This window comes from Tympanuchus pallidicinctus, unplaced genomic scaffold (genome assembly GCF_026119805.1).
Source record: "Tympanuchus pallidicinctus isolate F22 unplaced genomic scaffold, pur_lepc_1.0 scaffold3, whole genome shotgun sequence".
Classification (NCBI taxonomy): domain Eukaryota; kingdom Metazoa; phylum Chordata; class Aves; order Galliformes; family Phasianidae; genus Tympanuchus; species Tympanuchus pallidicinctus.
This window is the reverse complement of record NW_026294747.1, coordinates 49,968,880-49,987,058: the sequence shown is the minus strand read 5'-3', so window position 1 is coordinate 49,987,058 and position 18,179 is coordinate 49,968,880. Positions and strand designations below refer to the sequence as shown.

The 18,179-nt window shown below is 41.8% G+C and overlaps 1 protein-coding gene across 1 annotated transcript in view; it reads right to left on the bottom strand.

Moving 5' to 3' along the window:
* Positions 1-6,177: 6,177 nt before the first annotated feature.
* The window catches only part of KIF26A (kinesin family member 26A), a 96,470-nt gene continuing 84,468 nt past the window's right edge, over positions 6,178-18,179 (bottom strand). The window contains exons 11-15 of the mRNA XM_052693820.1: positions 16,702-16,864; positions 12,781-16,153; positions 9,185-9,375; positions 8,138-8,288; positions 6,178-7,644 (exon numbers count right to left, since the gene is read on the bottom strand). Coding sequence (XP_052549780.1) covers positions 7,469-7,644; positions 8,138-8,288; positions 9,185-9,375; positions 12,781-16,153; positions 16,702-16,864 — 4,054 coding nt within the window. The 3' untranslated portion in view covers positions 6,178-7,468. The remainder of the gene's footprint in view (positions 7,645-8,137; positions 8,289-9,184; positions 9,376-12,780; positions 16,154-16,701; positions 16,865-18,179) is intronic.

The window sequence follows — 18,179 nt, the reverse complement described above, 5'->3', positions numbered from 1 at the left end:
GTACAGCTCAGTGGGCTTCAAGCAGAAGAAGCCCTGAACTGAAAGATAAGAATATGACAGATAAATGTGATTGCTGTGCTGTCAGCACCACTGGTCCAAGCCCAAACGTAACCTCACAGTAGAGCACTTGGGTCCTAGAGGAGAACATCATCCCTGGCTTTTCTATTGAGCATTTCTCCTATCCCAGTGCCTGCCCAGCACACACAGCTTTGGAAAAGAAATGCACAGTGTAGGCTCTGGCACTTCCTTTATTTATAGATGTGTTTTATATATTATTATATTTTCCTCCTTCTCTTTATCTCCCCAAAAGATGAAGAGAAAAGCTGAAGGGAAAGCTTTGCTTTCTCTCCTTTCCTGTCGTAAAAGCAAATAACACTCCTTCACTGTGAAAACTGAGCAGCAGCCTGGAAATGGGATCCCATTGGAGCTTGTCTGCAAGGCTTCAACTTCCATGTCTGAATGCTTTGCTCAGGACCCAGCAAAGGACAAAGTAGGAGACAAATGTTAAGAACTATTACATTGCCCTTTCAGAGGGGAACACGACAGTCCACACCATCCTTCCCCTTCATACCCTTTTGAGGCTAAAAAATGGTGTTTGTATAGCACTTAGCCCCATGAGATAGAAGCCTTTAGGTACAAATATAACTCATTTAAATGGTAATGTGCAATGAAATGAGCGGCACCCTTCAAAATCAGGGGCATCTGTAGGTATAACGGTGCTGGATGTTGACAAATGGAGCATCATTGTGACAGGCTCACGGTGACCCTATATTTAAAATCAGGTTTTCCAGTCACGGGCCAAACCCATTGCACTGCGCCCTGGAGCACCACATGCACCTCCCAGAGAGCAGCATTAGGGCTCTGCAGGTTTTTCCTACACAAGGTCAGATTAATTGAAACATGCTTTAAATACAGTCGCATGAGCTGTGTCAAGTGCTCTGCAGCCCTGATTATGTCCCTGGTACTCTGAAGGGCAGCACGGAAAGCAATCTGGTAACCTCAGGCAGCAAGCCTGATAAGGAGACCGAGACTACCTTGTCACTACCCTGAGGGCTTTGCCTCTGCCCATGCAATGCACTGGCTGTGCTGCCAGGTGTTAGCTAATGACCTGGTACTTCCCTGTTGAAGTCAGCAGCAAAGCTTCATTTAGTTTCAGTAACAGGCAGGCTCATGCTTCCAAAAGTCAGGACATGCTTCTTCAGCCATCCCAGGGTGACCAGGAGCACCACATGAGCTGCTGCATTCCTTTGCCACACCTGAAAGGAAGCTCTGATGGAAATGTTTACATGAAAGGAAAAAAAAAAGAAGCAACAAAATCTGCAGAATTAGGCTGGGACCATGACTCCACCACCTCCCTGGGCAGCTGTGCCAATGCGTTGCCACTCTTTCTGAGAAGATATTTTTCCTAATATCCAACCTGAACTTCATCCAGTGCAATTTGAGGCCATTCCTTCTTGGTTCTATTATGTTACTGAATGTGTGCTGATGCACTGGAGAGAAACAGAAATGTAGCATGGATTTGCTGCATGAACATCACTTTATAATCCAACCTCTGGTGAGAGCCAAAGGATTGTTGCCCTTTCCTCCCACTCAGGAGCCATGGGGAAATGGCCAGGAATAACCTTTCTCAAGCTGAACTCAATAGTCAGAAGCAAAAGGCATAAAAGTGGCAAAACCAAGCTACTGAAGTTGTCTATCACCTTCTATCACATCTAATCACTGTGTGAATTGCTCTGAAGAACTCCTATCCTTCTGCCACCACACTCCTGCAGCCCCCTCAGTTTTTGGGAAGAGTCTTAGGAAGGGAAACAGCAAATTAAATAATGATCTCCTAAGTATGCTGCTGTAAGACTACTGTGGTGCTAAATACACCCAATCCTCAGGCAGTTCCCCTGCAGCTCTGGTAATAAATCTCTCTGAACACCTAAACTGTCAAGAGTTATGTCTTACTCTCTGCATTTCACAAATAGATTTCTGCAAGTCAAACTCTGCATGAAGGCATGAGACGCACAGGAGCAGCCTGGAAGGCAATTTTTGCTTTCTAATTTGCACTTGTGATACCATTGCACATCAACAGAATTATTCTTTCCATTCTCCCAAATACCACTGATAAGTAAAAAACACTTTAAGCAGGACCTACATAGCTCCACTGAACTACTGCTAAGGCAATTAACACTGTCTGAAGCCCTGGAGCAAAAAATCCAAGTCAGTGGGACATAAGCCAAAACTGGAGTGTTTTGCTGGATACAAACCAGATTTACTTGTTTGCTTAAGCAGGTGCCTAAGTGCTCTAGTGAACCAGGGCCCAAATACACCACCATTTTTTATTTGTGTCCATTTTTGTCAGCCTGGACAGCTGATACAGAGGTCATCTTAGAGCCAACATTTTTGCCTTAAACCCTGCTCACAGCCTCAATATACAACAGCTGCCGGTGGAGTTATGTTCCACACGTAACTTTAAAAATAAAATGCAAGTGACTGGAAAACATGGATTTATGACCAGGAACAAAATACATGAGCATCTTGAAATAGAAATAAATGAAACACTTACTGCATGCTGAGAAAAGAACAAATAATCTCATATTTCTGTTGCATTGTCTACTACTACTGATGTTTCAATACTGCAATTAGGGTGTCCTAGAAAAGCCTTAGCTTAGACAGAAACACTATTTGGAAAAAATAAGATTTAACATATCCAATGAATAAGGTTTTGCTTACACAGAGTTTGATCTGTCTGTAGGGAATCTGTGTTTGCAATAATTGCATTTACAAAGATGTAAACGGCCCCTGAGATGTACACTTCTTGGTCAACAACAGCAGAGCTTACAGAGGTGACCACCACCTCATCCATCTTGCTTGTAAACTCTCACAAGCAAGTTGAAATCCCACTTCTTAGAAGTAGTTTTAATTTACTGGTCCACGTCCATGGGAAAATACAAAAGTAAGCTTGGAGACCATCTCCAGAATCCAAAGTTCTCCTCAGCTTCCTGAGACCTCAGTAGCCAGACAAGAGCCTGGCTTTCTCACTTCATTTCTGAGGTTTTATTGAGTTACCATTACACTGATTTAAAAATACAGCAGCTATCACTACATCTCAGCGGGCTGGGAGCAATCCTGTTGCCTGGAAATAATCATAACGTGAGCTGCTTGGTAGATTGGGCCATGAGGGGACCAGGAAGGGTTCCCCATGGAAGAAGGAGCACAGGAATTTCATGGGAAGATCCATAACCAAAAGAGAAAGCACTGTTCTGTGGCTGAGGCTTGCCAAGAGTTTCTCCAGCACCACTGGGATTCTGTGGTTTTATTTGATACTGTGACAAATTCAACAAGCACATTCTTTTCCTTGCTGATGATACGAAGTTGAGAGGATTGGCTGACACGCCTGAAGGCTGTGTTGCCATTCAGCAAGACCTGGACAGGCTGGAGAGCTGGGCAGAAAAAAACCGGATGAGGTTTAACAAAAGCAAGTGTAGAGTCTTGCATCTGGGGAGGAATAATTCCATGCACCGGTACAGGTTGGGGGATGAGCTGCTGGAGGGGAGCTCTGTGGAAAGGGACCTGGGTGTCCTGGTGGATGACAGGTTGGCCATGAGCCAGCAGTGTGCCCTTGTGGCCAAAAAGGCCAATGGCTTACTGGGGTGCATTAAAAAGAGCGTGGCCAGCAGGTCGAAGGAGGTGATCCTCCCCCTCTACTCTGCCCTGGTAAGACCTCATCTGGAGTACTGCATCCACTTCTGGGCTCCCCAGTACAAAAAAGACAAGGATCTCTTGGAAAGAGTCCAGCGGAGGACCACGAAGATGGTGAAGGGCCTGGAGCATCTCTCCTATGAGGAAAGGCTGAGTGAACTGGGTCTGTTCAGCCTTGAGAAAAGGAGACTGAGAGGGGACCTGATCCAGGTCTATAAATATCTAAGGTGTGGGGGGCAGAATGGTGAGGCCGGACTGTTTTCAGTGGTGAATGGAGACAGGACAAGGGGGAACGGCTGGAAATTGCAGCATAGGAAGTTCTGCACAAATGTGCGCAAGAACTTCTTTACAGTGAGGTGACGGAGCACTGGAACAGGCTGCCCAGGGAGGTGGTGGAGTCTCCTTCTCTGGAGATGTTCAAGACCTGCCTGGATGCCGACCTGTGCGACCTGCTGTAGGGAACCTGCTTTGGCAGGGGGTTGGACTCGATGATCTCTGGAGGTCCCTTCCAACCCCTACAATTCTGTGATTCTGTGATTAAGAGTGCAGTTTAATGGCTGTCTTAGATCATTAAATCTCAAAAGAAAATTGATGAAATAAAGCGCCCAACTTCTGTTTGCAACTCTTCTTTGAAACCTTTTGCAATTAGGCCACTTACAATTTATTATAAACTGAACATTTGTTAGCGTGATTCTTAACTGGACAGGATTGCAAAAGTAGCCAAAAAGAAAGGAATATTACAGGATGCGAGGACTTGAGATACAAAACATACCTCACTATCCACAAACACCAGTAAGGAACACTATTTGCATAAGTAAAATGTCTGCTATTTCACCCATCAGTGCCTCACCTTATTTTACATCTCAGTTTTGTTTCGTGCCACCAAGCCAGAGGCTAAATGCATCTAATACATATGCAATTTCCACGTTGACATGGAACTAAGCAGCCCTGAAACGTCTCTTTTGCTATTTTGAGGAAAACATAAGCATAGTTAGAAATTAAGCAAAAAAAAAGTGTAAACAGTTGCAAGACTGACAGTTAACACTGCATGGCAGAATATTAAAACAAATAATGTTTATATAATTTGGGGTAGATGATGAGTGGCTTGGTTTTCATCTCAGAGCATTACAACATTGCTGGAGTTGGGGAGAAGCAACAGAGAACTCCCAGAGAATGAAGTGGCTGGCAAATAAAAGAACTCCTGTAGCCATTCATTGGTGACTTACAGGCCACTCTGAAAAGATGTGAACCCAGCTGCACAGCTGTGCCCACTGCTCAGAGGTGATCACTGGTCAACTCTTGCTGCAGCAGCACCATTAAGATGCAAATCTCCACACAACAGTGAAATGGAAGCACTAACAAATCTAGCTTTGCATTCCAGAGTTCTAACGGACGCATTCTCCTTCAGCACTATATTTTGGAGGCCTTCCACTTTGCTAAGAAATACTCATTCCTCAGCGCTCCTCTACCTTCTTCATTTTGCTTTGGAAAAGCCACAGTGCAGTGATCCACATCTTGATTTCAATGCTGTGTTTGGAAGAACTGTGTAATTCTGCACACATGCACAAAAAAAGTACAGCTAAATAAATATATCTGATAGTCAAGGATATCAGCAAGGGGATCTTCCAGAAATTCTAGATGTCACATTCCCCTGCATACAACCCAAAGCAGTGCCAAATTCCAGTATGCAAACACGGTACAGCTTTTTCCAGGAATAAACCATAAGGGACTTTGATAAGGGAAGAGCATCCTTTGCAATTTATCAAAAATCATAAAGGTATTTAAGCATCAGACTCACGCTCTCACTGTCCACATCCTCCAGCTATTTAATGAGGAGAAAAGCATTATCACCCCAACGAACAGACCCCTTCTGAGAGCCAGAGAGTGTGGTGCTTGGATGCTGTGCTGTGAGGGCTTTGAAAAGAAAGAGGGAGGGAGGGACAGATGGGAAAATGCTACACATTACAGGTTGTTTGGACAAATAGCTTGAAAATACTTGAGATGGTGTCATTAGAAACATTAGCTTTACATTAAATCTGCCTGGAGCTACTACAGCTGGCATCAGTGGAAGATAAGGACCAGGCATAGCTACTGTCCAACAAGAGAGCAAATGCAGCAGTGTCAGAAATAGGTGTAGTGATTTGCCATGATTGTCCAACGGAGCACAGGGCTCAATTCCAGTTCCTGAAGCTTTCATGTGTTTGCAGACCCACTCATAATTGCTTTGTCTCATCATGAGAAACAAGTTATCTGAGCCACAGGCCTTTGTTCTGTAAACTGTGAAGTACTAACAGTATTATCATTGCTCTTTATTTTACCCTTTGGCGTTTTGCCTCTTTTCTGATTGGTTTATGATGACTAATGTCAAGACTCTCTTATAAGTTCTCTCTTGGGAGAGGAAATAATATAACATGACATTTAGTGCTGCGTACCACAGGCCATCCTCTCTCTTCCTAACATCAATATCACGTACATAGCAAGGAGAAATCATAACAATAGATGTATCTTTTATTCACAGATAAAAACCGAAGCAAGCTGTTATAATACATATTTGTACAAAGGATTTGAAAAAACCATAAAAAGGAAGATGATCAGAAAATATGATTCATTATGAAATGTGGTATTACATACACTATTAAACCTTTTCAAAAGTATTTGTTTGGCAACAATTTTTCAATAGTTTCCACACCTATGTGGCCTCCTTCAAAAAAGCACAAATCTCATGCAGCATGTATAAACTTGATCCTGAGGGTTTGCCTTCCTTAGAAAAACTGTAAAAAGATATACTATCTGTCTTAAAAGTTCAAAATGCAAATGCTATATTTATAGTCAAAACTATATAAAAATATGGACCTAACTTAACATTTACAAAAAAGTTTTTGCTTTTTTTTTTTTTTTGTTTTAGGGTTTTGGTAATAAACATAATTCTCAATTCCTGCAGCCACAGAGGAAAAAAGAAAACCAAAAACAAACCACAGTGCCCTTTGTAGACTTCCTCACATTAAAAAAGACCAGGTCTGTGAGAAGTGAGGTTAACCAAGGAAGTAGTAAGCAGTTAATATATATCTATATATGAATATATAAAATGGAAAACAAACATTTATTTTGATCTGAAAAAGTAATAATACAAAACCTGAAGGTAAAACAATCATCTCAAAATGCCATAATACACCTTTTCAATAGATAAATGTTCATAAAAATATCTTGAACCCTAACCAAGAAAACAATTATAATACAGTTTTAATTCTGCTACATAAAACAGCTTTTCTATGAAACAAGAAGGCAAGTTCAGGTATGAAAACATAATTTACTTATTGCTTTTGCTACAATGTTGTTTGTTTTTACATATAGTCATAAATACACTATACAGTATAAAATACTTCGTAGGAATACATTTTGTAGTCTGCTTAGGTTTGCTGGCTTTAATTCTAGCACCAAATACAAAAATGAAAATCAAATGAACTTTAAAGGCACTTCCATTGTATGCTTGTTTGATATTTTTTTTTTTTTTAAATGTCTTGGTTTGTACTAAATTTCTTCACTTCCCTCTGGTAGAAGCAATACTTGTTCCTACTTTCCTCTTTGTACAGTTCAGGTCACGTTGAGGCACCAAATGATTTATGAACATTCCCATCCCTCAGCCGTTTCTTTCTCCTACAACATTCATTGCTGCTTTTTAGCCTTCGCTTTTTCTCCTCCACTTCCCAACTGCTTAATCTCTTTACTTCTTCATGTCGGACAATCCAGCTTCACTTCCTTCAGTCCCTTGAAAAACCTCTCTTCAAACCTCCACTTCCCTTACTCCATCTTGTGCATCTGTTATTCCAATATCAAAACACGTCACTATCATGATATGTGACTTGCACAGATTAACACACTGCTCTAGTTCCTCTGTCACTTGCTCCAGTGCCTCCAGGTACTCCTGTGACTCCTTATCGAGATCAGGATCCACTTCAACTATCAAACAAACAAACAAAAAAAAAACCATGTTAAGATAAGAAGCTCACAAATAAAACATTATTCTATCATGAGGTTAAAAAAAAAAAAAAATGGATCATTTTACTTCAACTAAGAAATAATTCCATTTTTCCACAGTTAACCTTGAAACTCAAATCACTGAGTCTGCGAACAAATCTCATGCCTCAGTTTCCCATCTATAACATGGATTTGAAAATACATTTCCTTCTTTGGAAAGAAGGACAATAAAAGATTATATGAATAGTTAATATTAAGAATCACAGCAAGTCTCTGTTGTTAGTTTCTTCCATTTCTGGTACTACTCATCACTGAACAAAATCCTGTATCACAAAAATGCTAATGGTGTCACAGAGCACTTGGGTCTCCTTTCAGCGAAGTATCTTAGCAAATGCTTAACTTTGTCAGAGGGACTGCTCACATGCTGAGAATTTGCTACATGTCTGTCACACTACTATTTTGCAAAAATACTTACAGTCTTCCTTCCATTTATTTGGGTCCATCATCAACCTGCATTTTGTCTCTTCCAATTCTTCCTTCAAAAACTCGTGCTTTGCCTTTACTTCTCTGATCCGCTGCTGGCGCCTCTCTAGTATCTTCAGCTTGGTATGGAAATACATCAGACCCTTTAAAGACAAAGAAAAAAACATCTCATTAATTTCCCTGTTATGAGTTGACCTCTGACATTTGGACGCAAATTGCTCCCGGTTCACTACCTATTAAAGCTGGCAGATGAGTTTTTTGTTTGGTCGCTTTTTTTGTTTTGTTTTTACTATTATTATTGTTACTATTTGAAGTTCACATTAATGGATTCCAGTCTAGAGGAACAGCATGCTACGTCACTCAAGCATTTATTGCACTTCTCAGTATGAGCAAACACCTCCAATACATTCTGAAATTACCACTGTTTGTAGAGGACTTCTTTTTCCAGTAGTGCAAAAAAAAAAAAAAGAAAAAAGAAAAATCAAAACAGCCTAATAATAATGAAGGAGTTATACTTAATCCTAGGAAAAAAGAATTCTTATTTTCTTAAAAGTATTCCTACCTTCTCAACATCCTGGAAAGGCTATTATGAAAGAAATGGGAAAAAGGCATCAGAAGAATATAGAATTTTGGTCTCTAGAATAGAATTAGGTGAAGTGTTTTCCAATTACAAGTAAATTAAACTCAGTGTATCCCTGATTTAATAGAACCCTGTCATTTACATAAAAAGTTAATGACCCTACAGTTGAGAGAAGCTGTAAGGTTTCATCAGCTAGACTAAGATTATGAAGTTTTCTCATAATGTATTCATGGGTAACTTTCATTTTCATCATCAGTCACGTTAAACACAATTAATTTTAGATAGTAATCACTTTCGTTTTCTGTGTTAAGGGTACCTCAACATATGAATTGTAAAATTAATAATTATAGTGCATTAATTGCAATCTATTTCTCAAACACTGTTCCAGCATTCAAACAAGGATTCTGCCTGTGTACTGTAATTTATGTTGTCTACAGTTGTTATAAAATATGTGCTGACCTCGGTTTCCTCTTGTCTGTGTCGATGTAATCGTTCCACATCATCAATCTCATAAACTTTAATTTCAAATGGCTCCTTTAAAGTGCCTGGCAAAGGTGGTAGATCAACCCATTGGCCAGTGACACTGGGTTTTCTTCCTAGGGAGGCAGCATCTGGCAATGGAGCAGGAATCAGTCTACGACGCTGGAGACCTATAACAACAAAGACAAGTGATCCTCAGATTCCAAGGAGACTAACAGACTGCAGAACATTATTGCAGCAAACTGAAGATCTAGGTTATCTGGAAACTTAGGAAGAAATGCTTTTCTCGATCTTTTCCTTTTAGTAATTCCCCTCAGGCTGCTGACTAAGTTACTGCCTTGACAAAATACGTTCCTGTTGGTTTGTCAATGGGAGTAACAGCAGTTCCATTCCCAAAGCAGATGTCTGAGCACTGGTTGTTTATTCTCTCCTTGGAAAAACATTTTTCCTGGATTAACTTCTCTTTGGTGGATTTTAATGGTATTCATTATCTTGCAATGGAAATGAGATAGAGAGTAATTTCCCACCAATACTGATAATGGCCGACAAGTATCTCCTCCTCCAGTTAAAGCCAAGCAAAGCTAACATCCCTTCAATTCTATTATTTCTTTGCCAGGAGCACACAGTCCCCTCCACACAGCCACACTACCAGTACTTAAAGGAGGTAAATGTCAGCGTTTTCAGTGACACTGTAGGATTAAAAGATGTTTGGCACTTCAGAAGGCAGCAATCAATCAAGTTGCAGCTTGTCACTGCTATGCCTATCACTGCTCATTTACACACCGGTCAGAGTATGACAAACCTCATGAATTCCTCAACAGCAGGGATTTGTTTTTTCCACAACTAAAGAGCAAACCACCACACTAACACAATTCCCAGGAGAAGAAGTTTCCTAGAGGAGAAACCAACTGGTGTACTTGAAAAATGCTAGTACTTTTGTATACAAAAGCTGACACTTTGGTGTCCAGCAGTTTTCACAGTCACAAGTCTCTCTCTTTGTTCTCTCAAAGGCAGAACTTTATATATGACATGAGTGAACACCTACATAAGGCTGGTTAAAACAAGGCTGCAGTGCAGTCCCTGGGTAAATAGAAGGGCTGAAGGCCACCAGAAAAAAGCTGAAACATCGCGTTAGCAGTAAGTACAAGCAGCTTTGGCTGAATGGTGGCAATAAATAAATTCATTGCTGACAAATCTCCCTCCTTTTATTGAAAACCTACTCTCAGAGTTGAGTTTCATTACTTTTAGTCTTCTTGCTAAAGGGAGCGTATCAAACAGACAAGGCAGTGCTGTTCAGAGGAAAGTGCACCCAAGGTAATCTACTAGGCTCAAGACCTCTACAGGAAAAATTCAAGTTAAGGCTGTCAGGTGAGCCCTGTCACAAAACTCCAGATGAAATGGAGACAAAACCCCAGCAGACACCTTGTGAGACCAATACACCTCCACAGATACCTGATGAGTTTACATGCTCTTAAGAAAAGCATCCCTTACTCTTAATTGCATCCTTGCTAATTTCTATTATAAATATAAGGGAATGAATAAATTCCCTTAGAATAAATATTCTAAGGGAATATTTCTGGAAAGGGTAAGACTTGATTCTACTTCTCCAACACTACTTATTATTCTCACATTCTCAGTTTATTTAGTCTGAATCAATGCTATTTGCCCACTGAAACCACCTACAGTAACTCTGATCTTGTAAGTACATTGGTGAGAGCTGGATCCCCCTCTGAAGAGAACACTGAATAGTAGTAGTAAAATACAAGAAGAGAATCTTCGTATCCTTCCACTGAACCAGCCAACATCAACATCATTTCTCTATGGATAAAGTTAAAGGATGAGGGTACAAAGTTTCCAGTGATATCTAAGGGAGAAGGTTTGTCTACAGGAATAGGTTTCTCTTCCACAGGTTCTGTAAATTCAGAGACCTGTCGCTTGACTACGACATAGTTGGGAGCAATGTAAACATCAAGAATCTCTAACACTTTGCAAAGATCGCAATATATTTTATGGCAATAATGGGAGTGCAAACATTTTATCTAAGAAATATTTCATGAAGTTCCCAGGAAACCTCATATCATGGACAAAATACATTATGGTCTCTAAGTCTAAAGTATTCCAAAAATAATTTACTGATATAGAGCAATTTCAAATGGAAAAATAACTAGTTTGTCATTTTTAAAGACATTATAAGCATTTTCTGTGGCAAAAACAAATAGAAATCCATCATTGGGTAGTGCTTTCTCAATATGTGCACAACTTATACAGCTGCTAATATTGATTTGCAGGAAAAGGTTTAAGAGGTTTGTATGCTATGGAAAGAGAACTGCAGCAAATGCTGCACTAAGTTTCCAAACTGATTTAAACCCCACTGAATCAACTCAGTTTCTTTGACAATAGAACCATATCACTTTAACTCATTTGATTTTACTGTCAGAATTGTGCATCATAACTGTCTCTACAGATTGCAAAAATTACCCCTTGCCAACCAAAAACTCAAGATTCAGTGCACCACTGATATCCGTTCCTGCTCTACTGCAGTACACTTAGATTACTGAATAAGAATTTGGTCTTTAGCTGACACTGACTGTCAATGATTCTTTATTGTACATGTCTTCAAGCTAGATAGTTAAAAATGACTACTGTACCAGCAGTCACACCAGCCTGATTTTGAAGCTGGCTACAACCAGGGACACTTAGATGAGCACCACCTGCAAGAGCAACAAGGAAAGGCACTGGAGAGCAGAAAAGGGAAGCTGGCATTCATATGCCACCTCTGCATGGTACAGTCAAGTGCGTCTGCCTTGGCATAGCATGCAAGTGACTGAGCAACTTCTGAGCAACTTCCACAATGGCTTGCTGTTCTTTTTACACAAGTACCTTCCAAACATTTTTCATGAAACCTTCGCTACAGTGCAACGCAGTAATTTTGCAGTTAGCTGGCAGTATTAATGCACTCTCCTGCTCCGCCTGCAGGCCCTACTTTTAGATAATCTAATACAATTTTCATTAATACACAAATGCTGTTCTCCACTCCAGACCTATTCCCTTGTTCCCAAACAGAAGTCTCAGCCTACTCCACAGAAATTTCCCATCAGCAGACCATCTCCTCTCCTCACTGCCCCCCTCTTGCCCTTCTTCCCCAGCCTGCACAAAAACACTCTCCATCCTCATGAAAATACTTTCAATATCTTCACTCTTCCCAATCCATCTGTAACACTCTCTTCATCTGGGCTGCGCTCGCTGCTGACCCTGCTGAGGAAGGAAGGTCCCCGTCTGCTGGCAGCCACCTGCTGCCTCCACCCTCACAAGGAGGCTGCCAGAGCCCCAGGGCACTCAGCACCTTCTCCTGCCCTCTCTGCCGCAGCACCTGTGTCACACCTGCAGCTTTGAAGTGAAATAAATGACAAGTAGCTGCTGTCACAGCAATACACATGCACACACAAGTGCAATGCAGGCAGTCCCCACTTCAAGCTTGCCCCAGCCCACTTCTGTTGGAAGCGCTGTGAGAATTTCACAACCTCCAGGACGCAGCAGTGCGCACGTGGCCCGGCCACCTTCCCTTTACTCCTCACCTGTAGATCGTTTCTTGGGGGACTTGAGGCTCCTCATCCGTCCTGGAGAGGACATCCCGCTTTCACTCATGGAGTCGTGTGCAGAAGAGGCACTGCCAGTGGCCTCACTGTCCCGAATCATACTCTCATAGCCGCTGCTACCACCGCTGTGGTAGAACAGGGCCGTCCTCCCCATGGCCGGTGGCAGCTCCCCACTGAGGACACTGCTGTTGTCACTACCATGCCCGCTGCTGTATCGCTGAGGCCGCCTGGGTGCTGTTATCTTGCTGTATGGAGATGGCAGCACTGGGATTGGAGACTTCTCATCACTGAGATTAATTCCACTGTCATTGCCACTGTCAGAGTCGGTAGAGCCTCGGAAGTGGCCCACCTTGGCAGAGCCACCAGACACCAGCTCGTTCACGCGGCTGTTGGCAGCCCTCATGGCCTGCTTGGTCCCCATGATGGTCCCTCGGCCGGGTTTGCCACCAGCAGGCTGCATGGATCGGGGTGCAGCCTTTCCTCCAGGAGCCACGCTGGAGCTCTTCCCCACCGGCTGTGCCAGGGACTTCACGGAGGAACTGAGAGACTTTGATCCGCTGGCGGAGAGGCCCCGGTTTTTATTCCCGCTGGCTTGGACCTTCTGGTTAGCTGTGGGTTTTGCCTGGCTGCTTTTACCAGGTGCAGGGTTGTTGAAGGTCAATGGTAAAGCTCCACCAGAGGCAACAGGGGGAACACCCAGCCTAGGGACAGAGCGTCCTGCCCGGACATTACCAGTGCTCCCATTTTCCCTCACCAAGTTTGCTTTGGATCCAACTGACGTCAGGCTGTCACACCTCTCCAGAGACATGTGGCTCCCATAGCGGTGCACAGCTTCATTCTTTGATGCCTTTGCCTTCAAGCTTGATGTCATCTTAGGCAAAGAGTGATCACCTTTCAGGTTCATTCTACTGCTGGCACATTCACTGAAGTAAGATCCAGCTTTCAAACGCAAATCCAGTTCATCTTCAGCCTTTGGTGTGGAAGCCCTGGCAAACTCTAGGCTGGAGGCTTTTCCCCCACCATTTCCCAGACCAACAGGTTTTTGTTCCAGGCTTGATTTGCGCACAGGAGGTGTTGGAGGCATTGGCCCGCCTGGCCTGGGCAACATGCTTGACTTCTGCGGCATGCTCTTCTTTCCCAGTGAAGATTTCAAGCTGCCAGTGGCCATAGGAGCATCTGAATTCCCTCTGGTGATGGCCTCTGACAAAGTGCTGTTATTAGCATGCGATACTGGCATCACTCCCAATGTGGTAGCCCCTCTCTTCAGCTGTGGCATCTTCATCACAGCTTCTGACTTCTTCGCAGCTCCACTGGAGGATTTGCAGGCCATTTCGCAACCATCCACAACCCTTTGCGAACAGGCAAGCATAGTTTGTGACTTCGTTGGCCCAGATGATGTGCCAAAATACTGGGCAGCTTTTCCTGGCTGCTTGTCAGTACCAAATGTGTGTGATTTTGGAGACAACAATGCATCTGTGGGTTTTGTTTCCAGCTGATTATCTGTGCGCAGCAGCCAGGGATCTTCAAATACACCACATGGATTCTGCAGGTCTTTATAGCTGATGACAGTATTATTGTGGATTGGAGACGAGGTAGTTTTTGTTTTCCTAGGAAGACTAGAATGTATTGTTTCTATTACAGGCGTATCACGAGAATTACATTTTATTTTTACAGGCTGATCAGAGATACAAAAAGCACTTTTAATCTGAGATGCTTTGGTAGTTTCAGAGGTTTGAGGGCTTTTGCCAAATCCTGAGGACAGCTTGCTAGAACTCATGCTCTCACTGTCCAGTTCAGAGAAGCAAAATCCACTGTCATTCAGAGCGCTTTTCAAAGGGACAGATAAATTGTGTGAATCCAAGTTGAAGGGATCTTCAGACTTATTACAGCTGTAAGATGTCTGAGCTACAAAACTGTCACTTGACTGAGCTCCATCACTCTCAATTGTACAAATGCTGACTTCACTGAGCCATGAACTGATGGAGGAACGTCTGCTGCTGGTAAAGGGATCCTTAGCAAAGGGCACAACAATATCAATATTTACACCAGTAGAAGTTTCCTGTGAGGTATAAGCATCAAACTCGTCGTTTATGCTGCTAATAATACTAACTGGCCTTGAACCCGATGCAAGGGCTTGAAGGGAGCAGTCGCTGTTAAAGCTAATGATACTGGAAGGTCTTCCATTATCCATAATCCCACTGATGGACAGTTCTTCCACCACAGTGAAAACAAGCTCATCCTCCCCATTCAGCTCAACGGGCTGCTGTAAAGTCACCGTAGTGGTTAGTATATCTCGATCAAAACATTTACCTCTGAATGCTGATCGGAAGCTGTGTACCTCTATAGCACCTGACTGACTCTGGCCATTGCTACTAACCAGAAACGTGCTTCCTACAGAGTTTTGTTCAGGTTTGTTTGCTATCTGCTTGCTCATTCCCACAGGAGGAGTCCGAACTGCATTGCTATTGTCCAGCTCCAAACTCTGAGCTTTGGAACTTGGCACCTGTTCTTTCTGCTGTGGAGGTGGGGGTGCTGGGCTTGGCAAGGGCCTCTTCACATACGAAGACTTTTCTTTAACGACACATTCAGCTGTGACTTTATTCTGCTCTGGGTTCTTTGAAGGGCTACACCTTGACAACTGCAGGGAATCAGTGATTGTCTCTCTATCTCCCTCCAGTACTTTGCTGTCAGCTCTGCTCTGTGGCACAGAGAGCTCTGTTTTCAAGTGAGGTGTGCTCTTTTCATGACAATTACCATTTACACTCCTTGGTGCAATACTCTGGAAAGGAATATTATGCCCTTTTTTTGGAGATGCAGTTTCTTGAGAAACCGGTTTCTTAAATCCTCCAGAAGGAGAAGACAGTTTTTCCTTTATCAGTTTAGATTGTGTGTTTTCTGTACCTCCGGCCACTGGACTACAACTGGATGTAACAGAAGTCTCTCCACAAGCATATTTGATAGGTTCCTCGCTTCCATCAATGCACTCTAACCTTTCTTGCAGTTCAGCGAAAGTGTTGCATTTAAAATGGTCCTTGTCAGAACTCCTACCGCTGGCAGAATTGTCTTTACTTCTCTTCTTGTTCAGGGATGGGATTATGGGAACAAACTCTGGAGGACCTTCATTATCTGTCAATTCCCTGTCAGACAAAGCTGCACCATTAGGACCAACATAGATGACAGTATCACAGGACTGTTCACTGCTAGAGGAATAATCAGGATCACTAGATATACTCAGGACAGGAAGGTCAGGGTCAAGGGCAACAGTTCGTGGGTGGAATGGTCGAAGATGGGGCGGTCTTCGGACATGTCCTTCTTCACATGAACTCTCTCCTCCAGATGAGCTGGATGCATACTGCAAATGATCAGCAGGGGAAGAGTTATTAAAATGAATTGATATATGTGTATATATGTGTGCATGTAATTGATAAAAAGAGCAGGTTTGCAATATACTTTGCACTCTGTGTGTACTATCACATCTACATCTAGTGCAAAAATATTACTGTGTGAATTAAAGTAACAAGGTCATGCAACACAAATTTTACTGGAGTCATAAATCGCACCTTTTCAGGCAGTTTACATTAAATACTATACATTCTCTTTGTCCTCAACAGTTTTCTGTTCCTTTCTTATTGGTTTTTAATTAACACAAATTGAGGCTTGAGATCGTTCCACATACAAGCAAATAAAGGATTCGTGTCTGGAACAGACAGAAAGTGAATTTCAGGATTAAGGATTGGGGGTGGGATGATGGCTTTATGCCAAGTCATTTGTCAGTTCTCCTCTTGAGCTTTTATGCATTTTGTATTACTTCTTAAGGCTGAGAAATCCCATATTCCCCCACCAAGAGGCTAGAAAAACTCATTTTCAAATGAATTAATTGTGGTATGCTTGTGTACCAACCTTGGATTTTTTCTTTCTCATTCGGTGGATTCGTGATGAAAGCTGAATGGTGGTGAGGGTTTCTGCATAATTCGCTGGGGAGTCTGAAATATGCGCAATCATAGTAGTTCTGCAGTTGATGTTCCCAAGTGATTCCCTCAACAACATTGTCAACTTGTTGTCTCTGTGTAAAAAATGGGAATGTTAATATAGTTTAAAGAAATCGCAGTCTTTTTGCAGATTTTTACACCACAGGTTTACTTTTTTTCTCAGAAGGATATACACATTTATGGTACATATCAATCAGAAATTATTCCTATTATTTGCCTGTACTAAAAATGTATCAAATTTTACACAAATATACCAAAATTTGGACAATTTATCAGTCTTTTTTGCATTATAATTCATTTTGTTTGTTACATAACACAGCTGTAAAATGGTTGATAATAGTTTAGTTACCTCACAGTTAGCTCATACTGCTCAAGCAGCTCATGATCGCATTATGTTTATCCATGCAGACTCTGCATCTCTATCTAACCTTTGTGAGCTATGGGCATATAATTTTGATGAGAAAAAGTCAACAGAAATGGTAAGAAAATCCTAGAAAAATAACAACATTAGGTATCAGAAATATATTATTAGTGTCACCCTAGCTAATCTAGTTCCCATTCTGCTTTGCTTTGCTATGACATGGCAAATGGGAAGCTATAATTCACTCTGAAAGTATTCCTTCAGAAGGTGATGCAATTGTTAGCAATGGAGAGCAAAGCTGACAAGATAGCTAACATTCTGTCATCCACAGGTCTCCAACATATCTACCCAAGGCTCTTTGGAGGCTGTTTCCTATCACCACCCTAAGCTGGCCTGAAGTGTAGGAATTACTATCATGTCTGTGCTCACGAAATCATAGCAGGCACCCTTCCTTATTCTAGCCTATTCATTCTGTACTCCATCCACAATCCTAGCAACTAGCCTGAGGAAATTATCTACTTTCAGCCTAATACAGAAAAAAGGAACACCTGTTTGAGATGCAACACTAGATAAGTGGAATGACATGATTGATAATGAAGACACGAAATTAAAAAGACAAGCAGAAATTAAACTTAAGGGCAGAAGGCCAACTTCTGGCAGGAGTGTTTACATTGTGAATGTTGTCTTTAGGCTGGGCTCCCCACAGATGTGTTTGGCATAACATTATTGTCAAGCATACTCTACAAAGCAATACACCTGAATATTCCCTTCTGCTAAACAAATGTGCAACATGGTCACTTTTTCTCTCTCTCTTTTTTTTTTTTTAATTGAAAAAATTAGAATGTACCACTAAAAATAGCATAGTGAAATAAAACCCCTTGATGACCATACTTCACAAATATTCTAATATCTTCTGAAATTTCAAAAGTTTCTAAATTTTGAAAAAGAAACAGAAGAGAAAAAAAAATCTCTGTCATTCCTCCTGCATTCTTCAACAATCAAACTCTCTTCAACATATGCATTTTGCC